The sequence below is a fragment of the Artemia sp. Qi Xiang Cuo genome, chromosome 12 (assembly GCF_049724085.1).
Source record: "Artemia sp. Qi Xiang Cuo chromosome 12, ASM4972408v1, whole genome shotgun sequence".
Classification (NCBI taxonomy): domain Eukaryota; kingdom Metazoa; phylum Arthropoda; class Branchiopoda; order Anostraca; family Artemiidae; genus Artemia; species Artemia sp. Qi Xiang Cuo.
In genome coordinates this window covers 47,604,548-47,628,366 of record NC_142805.1, presented here as the reverse complement: position 1 = coordinate 47,628,366, position 23,819 = coordinate 47,604,548, and the positions used below count along the sequence as shown (strand labels likewise).

The 23,819-nt window shown below is 34.5% G+C and overlaps 1 protein-coding gene across 1 annotated transcript in view; it reads left to right on the top strand.

Annotated features, from left to right (window-relative positions):
• Positions 1-23,414, top strand: part of Mcm7 (minichromosome maintenance 7) — a 51,626-nt gene extending 28,212 nt beyond the window's left edge. Inside the window, exons 9-12 of the mRNA XM_089098271.1 lie at positions 3,424-3,507; positions 5,785-5,996; positions 11,146-11,327; positions 22,783-23,414. Of these exons, the coding sequence (XP_088954397.1) occupies positions 3,424-3,507; positions 5,785-5,996; positions 11,146-11,327; positions 22,783-23,350 (1,046 nt within the window). The 3' untranslated portion in view covers positions 23,351-23,414. The remainder of the gene's footprint in view (positions 1-3,423; positions 3,508-5,784; positions 5,997-11,145; positions 11,328-22,782) is intronic.
• The last annotated feature ends 405 nt before the right edge of the window (positions 23,415-23,819 follow it).

Sequence of the window (23,819 nt, the reverse complement as noted above, 5' to 3'; positions counted from 1 at the left end):
GGCAAAGGTCTAGAATAACCATATATATATAATATACCAGTATATATATATATATATATATATATATATATATATATATATATATATATATATATATATATATATATATATATATATATATATATAGACAGAAAGTATGTACCCAAAATGTGTGTTCGTCATGGGTTAAAAAAGAGAGTTATGTTATAGTTATATTATCATTAAGCTGCAGTAGATCTTTAAAAAAAAAAGAAAAAAAAATCTTATGGGTTGTGGATGTGGAACAGTTTAATTATTTCGCAATATTTTATTTGTGGCTGGAATCAAAGAGATACTGATTATATTTTCTGGGACAGAATCATAGAGATTTTTTTTCATAGAGTTTGGACATTTTTATACATTGAAGATCACTGCAAGAGATAACTGTACAACACTGGTTTTACACAGCTGTGGCCTTTCTGACTCTAAACTCCTCACGCATAGCACCTCCTGCAATAATGCAATTATTCATAGTAAATTGGCTCTTTCTGTCTGTTATGTCACAAAATCTAAAACTAAAATCGTGAAATTGAGTGGGAAACCATTAATTTTTTTTCAACGAACATATTTTTCAACGGGTCAGTTGAAGTATTTCAAGAAGTTGTTGGACCCCCCCCCCCCCCAGATACATAAAGTTGTAGCAGAAATTGTATTAAATGTGATTGAAACCGCAAGAGGAATCGCTTTTTCGTGAAAACGCTGCCTTGCGAACCTAAGTTAAGCTTTTCTTGTTTACATTGAATCACTGCCTACTTCAGGGTCAACTAAGATTATTCTTTGCTAAAAGCATGGGTATAGGGAATTGATTCTCCAGCGCCTTCTTCATAATTATGAATGTTCCAAGGAGCCATATATGGTTAAACAATTTTTTCTTTGTGGCAGGTTTGTTACAGGTTTTTTTTTTTTTTAGAGTTCAATAAAAGCTACTACCTAGCGTACTGGAGGGCTATCAAATAAGAACTACAAATTCTTGATTATGTTTAGGAAAGAACGATGCCTTGATTTACTGTTAAAATTAATTTTTAATATATATTTCTATTCGTAAGAGATCGCATCGTTCATAGGAGTTTTTTTGCACATCTATTTCATCACTACCTTGTATTTACTTTTAAAGTAAATTTTTAGCAACAGTTTAAGGGAACTGAAAAGTTTCTTCAATAAAAGGAACCTAAAATATGAACTTTACTGAAGGATAATATTTGTCATTCTACGCTTAAAATAAGGGTGTTTCATTTCATCTTGCGAAAAAAATTACCAGGATTTTTGTTTTTTGATTGTGTGTTTGAATTTGCCAAGGCCCGAGGTGCTTTTTCACAGTTGAAAAAAGTTCCGAGAAATAGGAAAGATAAGTCTGCGAACCAAGATTAGAATATTGGAAGTTGTAGTGATGACAGTGGTCAAGTAGGGTTCAGAAGCATGGGCGCTCCGAAAAACGGAGGAAGATTTGCTAGATGTTTTCCACAAAAATTACCTACGGATTGTTTTGATTACCCGATTAACTGGCCGTATTTCAAATAGTAGGCTGTACGAAAAGTGTGGTTCAATCCCGCTTTCTAGGGCATAATGGGAAAAAGGTTGAGACGGTTAGGGTAGGTTCTGCAGATGAAGGATGAGAGATTGCCAGATTTTCCTTCTCGACCAACCCGTCTAGGGCTAAACGGAGAGCAGGTTGTCTTCCGTTGGGGTAGGAGGATATTGTAAAGAAAGATCTAAGGGAATTGGGAACTTTCTGGAAGTGTGTAAAGAGGGAGAATCTGAATAGATTAGGATGGAGGAGGAGCTTGCGTAGTGGTGTTGGCCTCAGGTGCCCTGTAAGTATTAGTATTTGACACCAAAATTGCTCTTCCTGTACTCTTAGCATCAATTGCAATCTTATAAGGAATTACTCAATGAGCTTGCAAAGGAAAGAGTAAATCAAATGCTTTGACACACACAAATATATATATATATATATATATATATATATATATATATATATATATATATATATATATATATATATATATATATATATATATATATATATATATATATATGAAATATACTAAATTAAAGTGGTTTATGAGATGGTCAAGTAATGACCTATTCATTCTCGATGCATAAAAAAGCTTTATAAAGTGTAGATATTTTGGGTCTATTTTATTGTGGACAGAATGTTTTTGTTGTAAAAAGAAAGATTAATTAACTCAATTAACTTAATTTAATTAACTCTTACTGAACTGAGTTTTGTTATTTGAACCTTGTGCATGCAAGAATTTGTTTAAAATTCTCTCTGTATATAAAAATACCAGCAATATTGAGACCTCTCTGAGGCCTGGTCCCTTGGTCCTATTTTATGTGATTTGTTTTCTGAAGGCTGTTTGTATTATTAGGACACATTAACAGTATCAATATATGTGTTTATACATCATTATCTTGGTGATAGGAAGTATTTGGGCTACTATTTATTTGTTGGGCGAAGCAATTTGTATTATATACCAAGTAGGCAAATTTAGTTTTCTCTATAGTAAGAATCCGCGTCACTCTCGATAATCTGATGGTCTTATCTTTGGAATTAGACAATTACCAGCTGTCTCAGTGGTTAGCTCACAAGGAAAAGGTGTGTCTCGAACGAGGGTTAATGTTGAGTAATGTTTAATTAACATAATTTATGTTGCTTCTTAAAATGAGGAACATCCATTCGCCGTATCCTTATCCCTGTAAACTAAAAATAAAAAAGAATAATAAGTGACTTGATATTAATCTTTGAGTCTAATATATTCAGACGGCCAAAGTGTTTTTTTTTTATTATTTCGATTTGTTTCCTAAGAATTGTCCTGGCAGTATCCTGCTGCATATCCCGAAGACTTACCAATACTTAATGTCGTTTCACGGCATTGTCACAAATTATATTATCGTTGAAGAGGAAATAACAGACATGCTAGTGCTAGCCATACATTCTCTTAATATTAAAAGTGCCGCAAATGTTCTGAAAAAAGGCCTTTCGTTCGAGACTTGTAAACGTTTTCTTCCTCTTTTATGTTTCCCTTTTCTCTCTCCCTCTATTTCTATCTCTTCTACGTCTCTCACTCTTATTTACTGTAATACACCCATTAATGTTGACATAAATCTTCCAAATACTTTGATTATATAAACTAATTTGGAAGGTGCATCATAGGAAAAGATGAAGCGAGATTTGGACTTAAAAAGCGAAATGAATGTGAAAAGCTGCACCAGCTTCTAGGTTACTTTGTCAGGTCCGTTCCAAGTGAAAAATTTTTGTCAAAGTGACCAAAGTCTTGAAAGCTTAATTTTAGTAAAGCTAAGACAGATAGTCCCTGTGAGAGGCAAATCTGGCATAGCATTTTTAGAGTTGTATAAAAAATGAATATTTTCAGTTACATATTATGTTGTTTTTTTTTGTAGGTAATATTAACATATGTTTGATGGGAGATCCAGGAGTGGCTAAATCTCAACTTCTTCACTTTATGAACAGGCTTGCACCAAGAAGTAAGTTTTTATCTCTTTCTATTTTAACTATCCCGTTTGACCCCTCTCAACCTTGAATTCTGTTTTCGGACGAATGTCGTTTCGAGTATTGAGGACTTTTTTGCAGAAATGTCTCCACGCTTACCGATGGTACCTCAGAAGTTAATATTTATCCACCCAACCAGGAAATTTTTAAGAACCTAGTTAACAAGGTGGAACAAACATTAAACTTTTGCATCAAGTAAATAGTGACTGATGCTATTTGCATCCCACTATAGACTCAAGCGGCAACGGCCTACTGCTATTTATGTGCCGTTGACTTCATGCAGAATAAATATTGAACAAAGCTTCTGACCGTTCTTACCTCATACAAATAACTTGCTCGTGTAAAATTAAGCTTTGAAAGCAAGTTTTATGGAAGTCCAGTATTGCAAGATTTTTCGTCAGCAAATATATGCAACTTCTTTATTAGTAGGAATAGTATTGAATAAACCCATAAGAAATATTTAGTTTTTGTTTTTTATGTGGTAATTTTTGCTTAAAATAATTCTTGATAACTTCATGAATTCGCTGTCTCTCTTAATTTTCATTAGAGATTCCCTTCTGTAAATCGCATGTTTTTTACATCATTATGATGGTGTTTTTATTGAAAGTATAAAATATATCAGTTGAAAATCTGTTTTAATAAAAAGACGACTGTAAATGCTGTGAAGACCAGATTGCTACTTTGTTATATCCTGAAAATTCATATTTAACATATTTTCTGGGTCACTTACTTTTTAAACCCACATTTTGTCCATTATATTCTTGTTTTCTTTGAAAAACATATTGTTTCATTTCTTTGTGTGTTTTCGTATTTGAAATATTTGCGATATTAAGCGCAATTTCTGTCTTTTTCAATTTGACTAATGATTTCACAATTGTTTTCACAATTTCAAAAAGATCCCTCCTCCCCCTATTATATTTATACGGCCTAGCTGAATACTAAAAAAAAAGCCTTTTGAAATTTTCTAGAATTTTTGAAATAATTATTTGAGTATATTCGTTGACTAAGAAATCGATAACGTTTAATACACCAAATATATGAAATACGGGAAGACGAAGAATTGTCATTGTATAACTCCATTATTTCAAATAAAGCAAAAATGGGGTGGTAAAACGGTGATTACAGTGGAAGCGACCCAGAAAATCCGCTCGATATATTTTTTCTGTATGTTATATAGCTAAAAAAAAATTACTAAAATTTTTCAATCAAAAGGTTCAAAGAAAAGTGTTACCAGAAACTTAAATCACTTCAACCTTAAACAATAGTAAATATGCAATGGTTTTGGCCATATCAAGATTACTTGCAGGCTTTAAAAATCATTTCTATTAATATTCAAATTTTGTTAATATAAGACTCGTTTATATGAAATATAATAAGATAAAATGAATAAAAAGGATTTCTAATTAACTATATATATATATATATATATATATATATATATATATATATATATATATATATATATATATATATATATATATATATATATATATATATATATATATATATATATATATATATATATATATATATATATATATATATATATATATATATATATATAAAAAAAAAAAAAAAAAAAAAAAAAATATATATATATATATATATATATATATATATATATATATATATATATATATATATATATATATATATATATATATATATATATATATATATATATATATATATATATATATATATATATATATATATATATATATATATATATATATATATATATATATATATATATATATATATATATATATATATAAAGGTAATGAATTCGGCAAGAATACGGCTTTGGACTTTACAGTCCCTACCGGCGTTGCTGATTTCCGTTTCTAGGCCCTATAGCCAGGAAGTGCATGGTGATGGTTGGGGGCCAACCATCCTGTGCTTTGGCTCACCCTTCTTGTTTACCTTCCCCATATTTCTCCAGGTACCCATTTAAAGCTGGGTCAAATCTGACTGAGCTTACAGAGTCACGCCACTGACCCCCGTCCCAAACCAAATAATTGGGTACACTAGGATTCGATCCCTCGGCTTCTCGGACAAGGATCCCAAATCCAGCGCACCAATCCACTCGGCTATTTATATATATGTATATGCATATATATATATATATATATATATATATATATATATATATATATATATATATATATATATATATATATATATATATATATATATATATAGTATATATATGTATATGTATGTATACTAATTTAGTTTTATTATTGTAGGTCAGTATTCGTCAGGCCGTGGCTCATCTGGTGTTGGTTTAACAGCTGCTGTTCTTAAAGACACTATTACTGGGGAGATGACTTTGGAGGGTGGAGCTTTAGTACTCGCCGACCAAGGTATCTGCTGCATTGATGAATTTGACAAAATGTCTGAAAGCGATCGGACTGCCATCCATGAAGTGATGGAACAGCAAACAATTTCTATTGCAAAGGTAATAACCTAAAGCTTAAGTAAACCTTATTATCTCACTGCTGTTCTAAAATTTTGCAGCCAGATAGATTCTGTAGGATCTACTCTTATCAACTCTTACTCAGCAACATGGATCTGTTCCATGGGTTTTGTTTTCGTGGTTTGGAATGCTCGTTAAAGTAGTTTGCTCTCAAGCTTATGGCTATAAGGGAGTGGCACAATAGTTGCCGCCTGGATCGGATTCAGAAATCGCCATCCCCTATCCAAGTTCAACGAACAACCTACGCCCCTAACCCCCCAGTTCCGATCCGACCTTGAAATTATGTTTTATTGTTGAAAACGCAAAAAATGGAATATTGTATCAATTGACGAGAATAATAATAACAGTAACACTGGTTCATTGAAAATATGTTTATCGTTGATTGCTGATTCTTTCAGAAATAAATAAAACGACTGAAATTTTCTTAGAATATCTGTTCCTTCATTTTGATGGAACGTAGATAACAACATATGAAAATTACTACGAGGGTTTTTGCCATAGTAAGAGCCCAAGAAATCTTCTAAATTCATTCTTAATTCTGTATCTGGTAGGTTGGAAGGCTTTAGGAAGGAGAATTTGCTGTTCAGATCCTGCAGCTGTTCAAACTTGCTTTTGCTTTGGATTAATACTCTGTCAAAAAAGTTGATGATTGCAAATTTGATTTGAACATTCTCTCTGCTTCATGTGTAAAATTACGACTTACTCACTCATTACTAAATTGTAGTTCACTTTTGTTTCCTGGTTTGGCTCAATTTCTATATCAAGCTTTTCGTACAGATTTTGAAGACCTAAGTTCTCACAGGTAATATTTCCTTGATTTTTCTTGAAATTTACTTGTACGTTACTTTCAGAATTGTAGAATCGCGGTTCCTCGTTCTTTTGAGTCCTTATTTGGGGATCCACCTCGTTTGGACTAGTTGTTTTAATTCTTAAACAGTCAATAGAAAAGTAGTTACAAAAAACTGGGGGATCATTAAGAGGAGTGGCATGCTGGGGACCATTTGTTATAATAAACACACAAGAACTCTAGCCTCACTTGACATTAAATAATATATTTCTGGTTGCCAACTGACATTAGTTAGCTTTTTTTCGGTCTTTATGTACGCTTATGGTCCCCTCTTATTTTACAGACTCAAGGGGGATGGGACTATGCCCCTCCCCGTCCTACCCTTTGCTGCACCCCTGCTTGACTTTTTGTTATAATAAACCCACAAGAGTTCTAGCCTCACTTTTACATTAAATGATATATTTCTGGTTGCCAACTGATATAAGTTAGCTTTTTTTTCGGTCTTCATATACGCTTATGAGACTCTTCTTAGAGACTCAAGGGGCATGGGACTATGCCCCTCCCCCTCCTATTCTTCGCTGCATCATTGGCTGACTTTTGATCTTATTACTAAAAAAGTGGCTTTGCGATTGTGTAAGAAGTGTTCTTTCTTGTTCTCTGTTGTATTATTAGGAATTCTCATTAAAAGGACGTGATGCCTGGTATTTCTTTATCCCACAGTGGCCCAAACGTTTCATATGTTTTTCAAGTTTTCTAGGGGTTTGTTTTGGCAGCCCTAGTCAAGTGTTGTCTCTGGAGGGCCACACCTTCCTTCCCCTTTTACTTTCACCATTGCAGTAACTCATTACTTCTGTGCTTCCTTGACCTTTCCTTAAATGTACAACTTTGTAAAAAAGTAACCCAACAAAATCCTGTTAGCGCTCCCCTTTTTTGAAAAATTTCCTGGTATTGTCCTGGACAGTGATACTTTTAATAAAGGGTTAAAAATGTTTAACACAGTACGTCTTTCTGTCTGTAAGTTCAAACCCTATGTTTTCATCACCCTTAGGTTTTCCTAAATTTATAGCAGGCGTACCACCGACCCTGGGTAAGATATTCAAAGTGTCAGAATCCATATAGGCTGGTAGTCATCTATTGTCATAATTAATATTTGTTTGCTGATGTTAAGATTAATCTAAGAGCTGGCTGTGCTAAGTTTGTTCAGAATTGTTGTTGGTATTCCCAAAAGGATTTAGCTACCGATCTATTCTTTTTCTATGAGACCTTCACCTATTATTTAATATTTGAAGCATTCTAAATAAACGACTTTTGTATTTTCGTTATTGCGAGGATTTATTGTTTTTGCCTAGGTAGTATAGAAACCGAAAGATTGTTTATAAATTTTCTGCTACTAAATTTTCAACGTTAAAAGGAGAAGCTTATTTGGGGTTGGGTGTAGTTTCGTCGTAGAGAATCTCCATTTCTTTTCTTCTTCTTCTTCTGTTAGACGTGAAGTAGGCTTTTCAGCCGATACTATTTATCCCTCTTTCTTTTGTCTCTTTCTATGAGACGTATTGGAACTATTACAGGTAGCTGCTAGTTGTCTGTCTTGAGATGACTTGGTTTTTAATTATATGTCTTACAGTGGCTATTTTGATTCTAAAAACTGGATAATCAGGGTGTATTTTGAGTTCAGTAGTTTTTGTGCAGGTTAGGTCAGCCAGACTATTAACTGATGGTTGAATTTTGTAGTGTTTGAAGCACTTTAACAGTTTACTTTGAAGGATAGGCTGACGCATATTATTATGTATTCATTGTCTGTCTTTTTCTTTTCATTCTGTATTCCACTTCTTCCTGTTTGTGTAGCGGGTTCTGAGTAAATAGCTGAATCTTTTGGTTCTGAACAATCATCTAAGGTTACGTCCTTATCCCATCCCAATCTAATGTGAGGTGTCAAGTTTTCTTTTTCTCCCTTATCGATATGTTTAGTAAAATCATTCTTATGATTTGGTATCTGTGGGATCTGATGTTATATTTATCTCATTTAAGCCAATTATACGTACTATATGATCCGGATGTACGTCGTCCATTGAGTTTTGTTTGGTGCTTCTGATTTGTTTGACTGGAAGCAAAGTTAATGCAAATTGTTTTTCTTTTTTTCAGTTGCTGACAAGCTTACCTTTTCTGATAAACAAGACAAACATTTGAATATTCTGAACTTTCCTTTATAGTGTTTTGTCGGATGATTCGCCCCCAACCACACATTGCACTTCCGACTTAATGCATCGAATCAGGAGATCGGTACCTGCGCCACGCTGACCATTGGTCAAGGAACGAAAAAGTTTGATAGTGTTCCAAAATTTGCGAACTTGCTGAAGATATTTCTGATTACTGCCATTCCCTGTAAAATTTGGCTGCATAATAGGTTTTGTTAGTACTGATATTTTGCATACTTTCGTCCGGGTTTTTAGTATGACTATATTATAGACTATTTTTCAAAATTATAAAATGTAATTCGTAAGAATGAAAAAGAAAAAGACAATGAAAAAATTGTAATGAAATGAGAATGAATATTCTCAAAATGAAAAAAAATACCAAAGAACAAATGAGAATGAAATGCTCTCTTTCAGAGAATGAAAACATTTGTAGTTAAAGAATTTAATTAAGTATTATGTGGATAATTTAGATCTGTTAAGTTTGATTGCTTAGTATTGGGGCAAACTGGCCTTTTTGATTTAATGTTTTTTATGTTTGTTTTTTTGTGTTATTTGTTTTTTTGTGTTTTTTTTTTTTATGTGTATGCTATACTATCCAAAGTCACATGGGTGCTGGCAAGAAGGAGGGGTAATTTGGCATGGGAGCAAGTGAGACTTGACTTACTTGGCTTAATTCTCCAGCCGACTTGACGCCAGCGTCGAGAGAGCATCTGCATATTCAAATCTTATTCCTACCTTGCTTAGAAGCTGGTGCAGACTACCAGAGCATCTCATTCTTGGACGATCACTTGGTCATTGACATCCAGTGACCGTGGGGCTGAAATCTTAGACGATGCGACACAGGTTTTTTTGGCATTCAGAATAAATGGCCGTACCATCTCCGCGCACGCTGTGCTGGTTGCAGGGAAAATGGAATCTGCTTCGAATGGGTCAGGAGGTTGGCATTGAGAACTTTGTTGATGTATTTTGCTGCTGGGCAAGTGTTGCTATTTAGTTTACACTGTAGTTAAAATAATATAAACCCCAACCCCTGTCAGAATATAATTTTCTATTACTGCCTAACACATCCTTATTATTGTGTGCAATTCCAATTTTATACTTCAAGGAACCGTGTTCAAATGGGATGTTTTCGGCATTTGATAACTGAGGTTGTTGGCAATAACATTGTTGATAATGTCTTTGAACTCGTTGGTAGATCAATAAATTTTTATAAAGCTAATTAGAATTTTTGTTTGTAGATATAATCTAGATGTTTTAAGTTCTTGTTTTTCAAATTCCTTTATTTACTTTTTCTTTGAACTGGGGCAAAGATAAAAGAACCACTTTTGTCTTATAGAGACATGTGTATTTGTGAGACATGGTGTATGTGTGTGTATTTTCTAAAACGTATCAATTTTTTGCATGCTAACCAAGTTCTAACTTTTTTTTTTAAATCAATAAAATTTTAAAAACAAATAAACATAATTATTTTCAGAAAATGTCTTGCTAGACCCGAAGAAACAGCAAAACCAAAGACCCTGTTGAAGAGCCAATTTTCATAGATTATAACTAATTCTGCTCTGAATTTTTGTTTCTGCTGAAGTCTTTAATTGTCATTAAGCCCGCGCAAAAATGCCAAAGTTCTCCCTCTCTCTCATCATTTTGTTATATTCCTTATTTCACTGGTTAACATCTTGATGTTTTAAGGCTGGTATTTTGTAGATATAATCTAGATGTTTTAAGTTCTTGTTTTTCAAATTCCTTTATTTACTTTTTCTTTGAACTGGGGCAAAGATAAAAGAACCACTTTTGTCTTATAGAGACATGTGTATTTGTGAGACATGGTGTATGTGTGTGTATTTTCTAAAACGTATCAATTTTTTGCATGCTAACCAAGTTCTAACTTTTTTTTTTAAATCAATAAAATTTTAAAAACAAATAAACATAATTATTTTCAGAAAATGTCTTGCTAGACCCGAAGAAACAGCAAAACCAAAGACCCTGTTGAAGAGCCAATTTTCATAGATTATAACTAATTCTGCTCTGAATTTTTGTTTCTGCTGAAGTCTTTAATTGTCATTAAGCCCGCGCAAAAATGCCAAAGTTCTCCCTCTCTCTCATCATTTTGTTATATTCCTTATTTCACTGGTTAACATCTTGATGTTTTAAGGCTGGTATTTTGGCAACGCTTAATGCTCGTACATCAATATTGGCTGCAGCCAATCCTGCTTATGGTCGGTACAACCCAAACAGGTCATTGGAGCATAATATCCAACTTCCAGCTGCCCTTTTGTCACGTTTTGACATTCTTTGGCTTATTGCTGATAGAGTAGACAGAGATAATGATCTGAGGTAAGAAAGGCCAGCATTTTCATACAGCTATTTTGTCAAGGTTAATTTTCAACTTTTTCACTAGTTGTTATTAGTCTATAGGTCACAGTATTATTATAAAATGGTGATCTTATGTTCTATAACTACGGTTTTTGACGAAAGGTCTGCTTATGATTAAATGACCAAATGTTATGCGTCACATTTCCTGAACTGATCTAGGAATATTGTAATCTCTTGTTCTAAGCGTAAAGATACATCTTAAGATAATTCTAATATTTTAATTTTGAGGAATCAGTTGTTTACGATATTTTCGGATAAAAAACTGTTACCAAAAAAATCGGAAAATTCATAAGACAACAAAATCTAAACGCTTTAACGTTCGTTTACTAGGTAACAAGAAACTACTGAACTGCGCTGATGAATGCTTGGTGTACTGCAGCGTTAAAATGATGATAGTCTCAACATTCAGGCGGGAATGTTGGCCCAAAGGACCCTTCAACACTGTTTAGTCGTCGTTTTGAAGTTTAAGTCTACGTTCTGTATACACTTCATTTTGTTTAAAGAGAAAACGCAAGATCCCCCCAGAAATCTTTCCAAATCACTCTCTGTTAGGGACAAAAATTTCCCTGGAAATGTTTTGTTCGCGTAATAACCGTGAAGATAAATAGCTTGAAATGATATTTTAATACTTATCGATCATGTAATCTGTCATTTTTTGGATTAAATGGCCTCGAAAAAGAAGCTATAGTGTTTTTTAGTGTATCTCAATAAGTGTAGCCCATAACTCCTAAGAATAGCGTCAGGTCAATACAAGAAGTATACTATTAGAACCACCTTGTCCAAAACCCCAATATAGGAAACTTACCGTCCCTTGGCTTGAATAACGAGGAAAATCTACTGTCTTGAAAGCAAGAAAAGTTGCTTGAACTATGATATTATGCATCAAAGACATCTTTTTTTCTGGTCTTTCTCCTCAGCTACCAGGGCACTGGAACATCATATAGAGCTGTGTAAAGGCATATTTGAAATTACATAAAGGATCAATACTTTTCATTATAAATGGGGATTATATAAGTTTTATGGGTATCAAGGTTGTAGAGATAGCTAAAACGTAGCTAAGGACAAACCATGGCATACAGTAACTAAATGTTAATATAATGTATGAAATCAAAAGACAAACTATAGCCCATAGTAACTGATTATACTTAACAACGAATTCTAAATTATTGACCTGCACATATTCTGTATCATGGTTCCAGTTGTTTCTGTAACCTAGTAAAAGGCGAACTACATCCCATAGATGCCAAAAGTTGAAAAACATGTTTTGAAAAAAAACTATATAGGAAACCTTCAGCTCGGCTTGATTAACAAGGAAAATCCATTGGCTTGAAAAACATGAAAATTGCTGCGAATATCGTACAAGAAGTACGATATTCTGCATCTACGTCATCTTTTTTTTCTTTCCGCTTTTTCCTCCGCAGCTATTGGGCACTAGAACATCATAGAGAGCTGTTTCATGGCTCATTTTAAAGGAAATTTATGTATTTAAAAACTTTGTGTAACTAAAAAAAAAATATTTTTTTAAATTATATTAAAGAACGAACATTAGCCCATTGTAACTGAAACATAAAAATATATAATCATGTGTTTATTGTAAAGTTATGTTAAAGAATGAACTATAGCCAATAGTAAATGAAATATTTAAATAAATAATAATACACATGTTTATTAAGACGTCATATGTACCAAAACTCATGAACTAAACCGATCTTTTATATCATAGGTAGCGCAATAGCAATTTACCTAAGTAATTACGTAATTTACCTAAGTAAAGAACGATGTTGGCACAATGTACTATTTTTTTTTTTTTTTGTTTAGACCAGGGCACTTCGTATCGAAGGAGTTGTCATAGAAACTTCGAAAAGGGCTTATTAGATTGGAAATTGGAAGGCCTTGTACCCTTTTTAATAGTCGAAAATGATTGGAGGAAAACTAACACCCCTCTCACAACCACCATTTCCCCAAACACATCCAATCAAAATTTTGAGATACCCATTTTGTTCAGCGTAGTTGAAGGGTCCGGAAATTGCGTCTTTGAAGATCCCACCCCCCAAGCTATCAGGGACCGGGTGATAATTTATACCCTGGGGGGATATAAGGTTTTTTATAGAAAGTCCTGTCGTAAAAACTTCAAAAAGGGCTCATTCGATTGGAAGTTGAAAAGGCTAGTGCCCTTTTTAATACTCGTAAGTGATTGAAGGGCAACTAACCCCCCTCTCACGCCCACCGTTTCCCCAAACACATTCAATATAAATTTTGAGATAGCCAATTTGTTCAACGTAGTTGAAAGTTCTGGAAATTAGGTCTTTGAAGATGACAACTCCCCCACAGCCCTCAGGGCATGGGTTTTAAGTGATGCCTTGGGGGCATATAAGGTTTTTTATAGAAAGCGTTGTCGTCGAAACTTCAAATTGGAAATTGAAAGGGCTACTGCCCTTTTTAATAGTCGAAAGTGATTAGAGGGCATCTAACCCCCTCTCACGTCCACCATTTCCCCGAACACATCCAGTCAAAATTTTGAGATGACAGTTTTATTCAACGTAGTTGAAAGTTCCGGAAATTAGGTCTTTGAGAATGACAACCCCGCCCCCCCCCCACATCGCTCAGGCCAAGGGTTGTAAGTTATGTATTGGGGGCATATAAGGTTTTTTTTATAGAAAGCGTTGTTATAGAAATTTCAAAAAAGGCTCATTTGATTGGAAATTGAAAGAGCTAGTGCCTTTTTTAATAGTCGAAAGTGATTGGAGGGCAATTAACCCGCCTCTCACGCCCACTTTTTCCCCAAACACATCCAATCAAAGTTTTGAGATAGCCATTTCGTTCAACGTCGTTGAAAGTTCTGGAAATTAGGTCTCTGTGGATGACAACCCCGCACAGCCCTCAGGGTAAGGGTTGTAATTTACGCCCTGGGGGTATATTAGTTTTTGTGTTGAAAGTGTTGTTGTAGAAACTTCAAAAAGGGCTCATTCGATTGGACTTTGAAAGGGCTAGTGCCCTTTTTAGTAGTCGAAAGTGATTAGAGGGCAACTAACCCTCCTGTCAGGCCCACCATTTCCCCCAAACACATTCAATCAAAATTTTGAGATATCCATTTCGTTAGACGTAGTTGAAAGGTCCGGAAGTTTTGTCTTTGATAACGATAACCCTCCCCCCCCCCCATAGCCCCCAGGGCAAAGGTTGTAAGTTTTATAGAAAGTGTTGTCTTTGAAACTTCAGAAAGGGCTCATTCAATTGGGAATTGAGAGGGCTAGTCCCTTTAATAATAGTCAAAAGCGATCGGAAGGCGATCCCCCCCCCGCCCAACATTTCCCCAAACGTTTTTGACCAACATTTTGTTATAGCCATTTTGTTGAACGTAGCCTAGTTGAAGGGTCCAGAAATTATGTTTGAGTATGACATCAACCCCAAAACCCTTAGGACTAAGGTTGTAACTTATGCCCTGGGGGAATATAAGGTTTTTATAGAAAGTGTTGTCATGAAACCTTCAAAAAGGGCCCATTCGATTGGGAATTGAGAGGACTATTACCCTTTTTAATAGTTTAAAGTAATTGGATGGACAGTCAACCCCCTCCCCGACGCCCATAATTTTCCCAAATATTTATGATGAACATTTTAAAATGGCCATTTTGTTCAACGTAGTTGAAAGGTCTGAAATTTATGTAAATTATGAATGGGAAATTATGGGGATGACAACGTCTTATGGGGATAATAATGTCTCTAGGGATGACATAACCCCTCAGCGTCCCGGGGATTAGAGCGCAGCTACCCCCCCCCCCCCCCTCCCACACACACACACATACACACAAACGCGTCGTATTTTCCTGAGATGTATTCAATAGATATTTTTAGACAGTTCTTTTAATAGTCTAAATATCATATAACAATGATTTTGAGGTTGATACAAACCACGAGAGCCTGAAGAGAGGATTGTAAGTTATGCCCCTGGGGCATTTAAGGTTCTTATGGAAGGGATGGTTGTATCAGCTTTGAAGGTGGCTCATTTGGTTGAAATTGGAAGCTCTGGTTCCATTTTAAGAGTCAATAGTAATAGAGGTCAAGTAGCATCCACCCACCCGACTACCCCTCTTTTCACTAATTGCATCTGATTGAAATTGTGTGATGGCATTTTGTTTAAAATAGTCTAAAGAACATATAACAATGCTTCCAGGGTTGGCACAACCCCTCACAGCCATGGGGCAAGAGCTTTAAGCAATGCCCTGGGGGTATATAAGGTTTATATGGAATGGTTGGTCGTATTAAATTCATATAGGTCTCATTTGATTTTAAATTGGAAGTTATAGTGCCCTTTTTAAGAGTCAAATTGATTTGAGAGACCCCCCCCCCCACGCCCATCATTTCCCAAAACAAACATCCAAACACAGTTTTGAGACATCAATTTTCCAGCATTATTGAAAGGTTCAGTAATTATGCTTAACCATAGTAGTAGTATAAGCATTAGTAGCAGTATGCAAATTGCACCTTTTTTCAACATCCCCTTCTACACACAATGAAATTTTTAACTTAATACCATCAACCTGTCTTGAATTTCGATTTAATTCAATATAGTTGCAATTTCGTCCAAAATTTTCGCCTTAATACCCTTAGGTTTATTAGTTGTAGTAGTAACAACAGTAAATATAGTAGTAGCAGTAGGAGTACAGTTAATAGTACTAGTGTTAGCTTTAGTAGCAGTAATAGTAGTAGCTTTAATAGTAGCAGTAGTTGAAGCAGTAGAAGCATTAGTATTATGATGCTAATATTGTCTTTTGGTTAGTTCAACATCCCCCCCCCCCGCACAACAAGGGTTTTAAGTTTTAATTTCACACACGAAACTGTTCCTAAGATATTGCTGAAATGCCCTTTTGACAACCTGCATACGGATGGGACGTTGTCATCCGTACAACAGAAATATTGTCTGAAAATTTCACCCTTATACCTTCATAGGTTGTGGATTTTGAGCTAGCCAGAAGACACTGCTTGCATTCATTTAATGCTGCTTCTACGGTTACTGTAACTAACAGCACTAATGGCATTGAATTGAAACTCTTAAGGAACTTTTAAGAGGAGGTTTAATTAAACGAAAAACCTCTATGTATGCAGGTATTAAAATGGCATGTAATTACTACAGGGCATATGAGGACATATGCAGCGATATAGCTATATAGCTAATACTATCATTGATATTCTAAAGGAGCTAATTTGATTGAAAATTAAAAATTCTAGTGCCCTCTTAAGAGTATAAAATGATTGGAGGGCAATCAGCCCTCCTCTTTAGCTCATATCTTTCCAGACACTTCCAATCAAAATTTTAAGACAGCCATTCGTTCAGCATAGTTGAATGGTCTAGTAACTATATCTCTATGGCTATTGGGTAGGTCAACCTCCCACAGTTATGTAATTTGCCCATTATTCTTCTAAATTAAATGCTGCTACAAAATTAAATCCAAATACACTCCTTGTCTGCAGGCTGCTAATAACATATATCACCATTATACGAAGAACGATTGAGGGTATTAAGTTAAAATTTTCGGGGCTACTTCTATTACTACTTCTGCTCTTAAAATTTTACTAAATCAAAAGAGTTTAAGTGTATCCAGGCTGTGAAAGAGTATAAATATAATTTTTTGGGAAAGGTATTAACTTTTATTTATCAGGTCAACCAGAGGATATATGTGACAAAATTAAACACTACTATTTGTGTCATGGTTATCAAAAGAGTTTATGTTGTGAAAAATTGCTGAACAAGTTTCTCCAGTATATAAATAGCAGGCCAAACTATAAATTTTTAAAGGAAAACCTGAAAGATTCAAACTATTATTTTCTTTTTCCCTGAAAAAGACTCTGTCAATATAAAACGAACAGAAATTAATTAAAAAAAAATCACTGAAAAAAATTCTTTTAAATGTTTTCACTTTTATAACTTTAACAAATCAAAAAATTTAGATTTTAAGGAATAAATATCAGCATATATATATATTAAACTGACAATTCACATTCATTTGAATTTGTTTCAGTAAAGTTCAAATTATATTCTGGCTTTTAGAATCTAATTCTAGGTACTATATACCATGGTTTGTTTTTTACTAGGTTTAAGCTATTTCTACAATCATAAGGTCAATGAAAGATACATAATCTCCACTTATAAAGGACCTTCCTTACCGATCCCTTATATAATGCCAGCTACCACTGTAACCCTGATTGCAGTATTTTTTTTTACTGTAACTAAAAATAACAGAGGAGATGAAAAATTTAATTACTCCACAATTTTACGGGATAATTTTTTACTTATTTTAATCACATTTTAACCACCATAAACTAAATGGTTTATTTATATTAGAAGTTGCCACAGTACGGTGGAGAATGGACTCTCCTTCGGGACTGAAGGATATGAGTTCAACGCACTCTGTGGTAATCATTGATCTTAGAATTAACGTCATCTACTCTGAATTTTCCCATTTATCCGAGGAGGGGTAAGCAGTCTGTACAGACTGAAATCTTGAGCTTAGAGTGGTTAGAAAGTCCCTCCATTATATACTCACAACATATTATAAATCCTATAAGTTATGCATCAGTACTCGTTTTACTATATGTGTTGTGGTATAAAACGATGCATCGACTGGGTACAGCCACTGAACACCCCATCCCCTCGTCTTTCTGCAAGACGCTACCATCACAGTATACAATCAGAGGTCACCGTAGTGACTTTTAACAATATCTCTGAATACAGAGAGGCGGTAAATTGTATCTGTCTTCTCGATGATTGAAGAACTCTGGAGGTCGAGAATAAATTTGACCACTGTAACTTCTCTTACACTAATAACTTCTCTTACATTAATGTATTTTTTACTGCAACAACTTTTAGATAATGGACTGAACTACAACAGGAGTTTTGATATAAATTAATACATCAAGAGAATCACGTTTTTATGCCGATTTCAAATAAATGATTAAAGTTAAACATTAAGTTTAAAAATATACATCAAAAGTTATGAGCCTGACAAAATTTGTCTGATTTTCGAAAAGTATTATTATTATTATTACTAAAGAGAAGAGTGATCTTGATGAAAATATAACTGTCTGATTCAGCATACCAAGTCAACTCTTTTGTAGAGGTTTGGAGCTTCTTTTTACAAAAATGTGGAATTCCACGTTTTATTTCAGAAGAAAGATCACACATCCTTGTTTATTTGTTTTTTCCCTGGGGGTGATCGTATCTGTCCAACGGTCTTGGAAAATCGGGAGGCTGCTCATATCAAAATACTTTATATTGCGCTTCCTAGATTCAAACGAAATAATGGTGCATGTTGACGTATTTTTCCTAAAATCTGACGCAGACGACATTAATGGTTAATAAATATATTATTTTAAAGCTTCACTTAACTAAGGTGATTCACTTGAAGTTTCATAAAATTATGTACAATGATGTATAATTCCGGATCAGCTTTTATGAAGGAGGAGTTGCTGGTAATTGTGTAAGTAGGAGGGAGTGTAGGTAAATGCCCCAATGATTGCATTTTAATTACCAAATTTTCAAAATATCGATGAGTTTTCAAATAAATATAGACAATGATCTGGGGGAGAGTCAAAATAGGATTTAATCTCTAAAACCCCTTCCCTTGAACTAAACCTAATTGTCGTTTTCGCAAATCTTCTAACCGCCCGTGCCTTTGCTCTTCATTGTGATTTTTGATACGTTTTTGGATTTTGATTACTTCAGACAATTTAGCAATAGCCTTTGCTTTAGCTTTTCATATTGGTGTTGTCACAATTGATGGTCCAGGTTTGTCAAATTTCACATGTTATCACGTTTGATAGTTCAGTTTTTGGTTCCAAAGAATCGCCATACTGCAACTGCAAATTTTCGTTTTTTGGGCCTTTTAACAGACATTATATTATATAAATAACTGTTGCGTTGTAAAATCAACAATCTTATTTATGTTATGCAAGAAATCATACAAGAATAAACTCATATGATGTCATAAGAAATGCTTATATGATGTAAAAAAATAGTACATGACGTCTTTTGCAAAAAACAAAATTAAGGCTCTTAACGATTCTTCTCAGACTTCTGACCGATCTAGATTGTTTTTTTTTATGCGAAAATATCCCAAGATACCAGTTTTCCATAAAAAATATGGAGCCGTTTTCGAGAACATACATACATACATACACAATTATTACTCGCATATATATATATATATATATATATATATATATATATATATATATATATATATATATATATATATATATATATATATATATATATATATATATATATATACATATATATATACATATATATATATACTACTACTACTAACAACTCATCGCAGCACCAAGCCGCCTGAGGCCAACACAGCTACGCACGCTCCTCCTCCACCCCAATCTATTCAAAGCCTCCCTTTTTACACCCGCCCACGAAGTTCCCATTTCCTTTAAATCTTTCTTTATGACGTCCTCCCACCCCAGACGGGGACGACCTGCTTTCCGTTTAGCCCTAGATGGTTGGCCGAAAAGAACAATCTTCGGCAATCTGTCATCCTTCATCCGCACAACATGCCCTAACCACCTCAACCTTTCTTACATTATAGACCTAGAAAGCGGTATTGAACCACATGTTTCGTATAGCCTATTGTTTGAAATACTGTCAGTCAGCCGGGTACCCAGAAAAATCCTTAAGCAATTTCTCTGGAAAGCATCTAGTAAATCTTCATCCGCTTTTCAGAGCGTCCATGCTTCAGAGCCATATTTGACCACTGTCATCACTGTAGCTTCTAAGATTCTAATCTTGGTTTGCATACTTATCTTCCTATTCTTCCAGACTTTTTTTAACTGTTAAAAAAGACCCTGAGCCCTGGCTATTCTATTTTGAACATCTTCACTGCTCCCACCGTTTTTACTAATAATACTACCAAGGTAAGTGAAACTGCCCATCTGATCAATCTTTTCATTACCCAACGTCACCTTTTCATCTTAACTTATTCCTAGCCTTAGTGACTTAGTCTTCCTAACATTAATTTTCAAACCAATACTAGCACCCTGAACTCGCAAAACCTCTAAAACTTCATTCATTTTGCTCACACTTTCATCTAGGATGCTTAAATCATCAGCATAATCCAAGTCCAGGAGATTTTTTCCTCCCCATTTGATTCCGTGGTCTCCCATTGCCTTTCCTGTGCTCCTTAAAACAAAGTCCATCAAAATAATCCATATAAAGGGGGATAGAACACAACCCTGCTAACTCCTGATTTAATACAAAACCAGCTGCTAACCTCATTTCCTACCTTAACCGCAGCAATATTATTCTCGTACATAGCATTAATCACTTTGATGTATTTATCTGGTATACCATACAAGGATAAGACCTTTGCTAAAGCCCTCTATCAACAAAGTCGAACACTTGCTCATAATCTATAAAACTGAAAACCAAAGGTGTTTGAAAACTCAGGCAATTCTCAATTATTAAACTAAGAGTGAAAATTTGGTCGACACATGCTCTACCTTTTCTAAAACCGCACTGCTCTTCTCTTAAAACTTTGTCTACGGCTTCTCTCAGTCTAAAAAGTATCATATTACTAAGTAATTTACTACCTACAGAGACCAGACTAATACCTCGCTAATTATTACACTCACCTTTATCACCTTTCTTAGAAAGTGGCTTAATTAAGGTTTTCCTAAAATCTTTAGGTACTTCCCCTTTTTAAAAAATCATATTCATAATCTTCAATAACTTATTTCTAACCTCAGAGCCACCATATTTAAGAAACTCATTTACTACCCTATCAGCACCTGGAGCCTTATTATTCTTTAATCCTTTTAGTACTGTTGCTAATTCCTCCTCACAAAAAAAATCTTCCTTCACATCCAAGGTATCACAAACTATTTCATTTTCATCTATATTTTTTCCTGCAACTCTATCTCGATTAAGCAAATTATCAAAATGTTCGGCACATCTTACTTTAGCTTTTGTATTATCGCTAATTGCAACCCCATTCATATCTTTAACTGGGACAAGTCCGGATTGACTACTACCTCTCAATTTGTTAACGTGCCAGTACAATATTTTACTATTATGCCGTCTAGTTGCATCTTCTAAATCCTCGGCAATTTTATCCATGGCCTCCACTTCACACCTCCTTAGTTCATATTTCAATGCTTTCTCCACTTTCTTTACATTTCTTTTGTTTTCGTGTGATATATATATATATATATATATATATATATATATATATATATTTATATATATTATATATATATATATATATATATATATATATATATATATATATATATATATATATATATATATATATATATATATATATATATATATATATACGACAATTAGAGCGTGTTCAAAATGAAAATGAAGAGCAAAGACACACTTAGTTAGAAGACATAAGACACCGAACAAGTGGGGGAGTCAAAAATGAAAATGAAGAGCAGCGAGACAATGAAAATCAACCTGGACAGCAAGAATCAAAACGTGTTAAAATTGAAAATAATAGCAATGATGATTGGGTTCGGGATTTTGACATGAATAAGGTCATCAATACCTAACATACTTATGTTAAAAAAAATAAAGGTTCGGTGCTATGTATTTCATGATGACGAAAGATAAGCCGAGGTGTAACGACGCAAACAAATTAAAAATGATAGCGACGAGGATTGGGTTTTGGATTTTGACATGGATAAAGTCATCAATGCCTGCTATACTTTTGAAAATCAAAATATGGACCGGCTAAATCGTTCGAAGAAAATAAGTTTTTGTCCCATTACCTGAACAATTAAAAGAAACAAAAGGTTCGGCGATACGTCTTTCATAATGACAAAAGACAAGCCAAGGCAAAAGAAGCAGTTTTGGTCCCACCGCCTAAACAATTAAAAGAAACAAAGATGGTCTTCAATGCCTTCCATACCTTTGAAAATCAAAAAGCTGGACTAAATACATCACTGGAAGAAAAGAAGTTAATGTCCCACCACCTGAACAATTGAAAGAAACAAACGTTTGGCGATATGTCTTTCATAATGACAAAAGACAAACCGTTGCAAAAGTTATATGTCCAATAAAAAAAAAATCTATCAGCTTTATTTTTGCAACATAAGTGTTTTAGCTTTCGCATACGCCACTTGTATTTGCAGCAATCCTCTTGGCGCACCTGTGTTGTGCTATGTTTAACGAGGAATTAACGCTTACTATCTTTCCTTGGTGACAGAACCCTGAACCAATAATGGTAGCTTAGAAACCAACTAACTTTTATACCACGTCTGGATGTTTGTAAATAAAAAATGGAAAAAAATCTCTTAGACATTGACTAAACCTAGAAAGGGGGGTTGGAAAAAAATCTCTTTAATTTGAGCTTGTGAAGGTTGAAACTGTGAATCGAGTCTACTCTATTTTTTTCTCTTTTAGGCTAGCTCGCCACATTACATATGTTCATCAGCATAACAAAGAGCCACCTTCACGTTTCATCCCTCTTGACATGAAAATTGTTCGTCGTTACATCGCCCTTGCCAAACGTCGTATGCCATACGTTCCCCGTAGCCTCGGAGAATACATTGTCAGTGCTTATGTTCAAATGCGAAATGATGCTAGGAATTCGAAAGATACAACCTTTACTTCGGCACGCACATTATTAGGTTTATTGCGGCTGTCCACTGCACTGGCTCGACTGCGATTGGGTGACGTAGTTGATAAAATGGACGTTGATGAAGCAATGAGATTGATTGACATGTCGAAAGCATCGCTACAAGCGCCGACTCATAAGGCTGATAGGGGAAGATTGGCATTGGATGCGATGTATAAGCTAATCATCGATGCAGCGGCCGGTAAAAGCTCTCTTAGATTGAATGAGGCTAAGGAGCTCTGTGTTAAGAAAGGATTTAAAATGGATGAGTTTGAAAAGTGCCTCAGAGAGTATGAAGAGCTAAATTTATGGATTGTTAGTGATGACAGATCCAAAATAACTTTCGTCAAGTAGAGTACCTTTTAATTTTCTTTTTTATATTTTGCATCATTTTCCTTTTATCAATAAATAAGTGGTAATTACAGTGCTTCTTCAATTGGAATTTGCAAGAAACAAGGTTAGATACACTGGAGTCTTGTAAAGCAAGATGATTTATTACTTCTTAGGCTTCGAGACTCTAATGGGGGGGTTTTCTTTTGAAAAGGTTCGTCAGCGGAGTTTGGTTAGTCAAGGCTAATTCTAATGGGAGGGTTTTCGAAACGACTAATTCTCATACCTTTTTTGAGAATTTCGGATTAATTTATCCAATGGGAAATTTAGTTAAGCTCTTGGTTAGCGGTCCGCGGGTGGCTTACCTGAGTGGAGGCTGAACATCTAGAGTGGGGAGCTTAATGTAGGAGTACAGGTAGGGAGCTCATATTGATGGCCATACTGACTCGAAATCAGATTGATGAGTTTCAGTTTCCCTTAGGAGCGAGTGGAG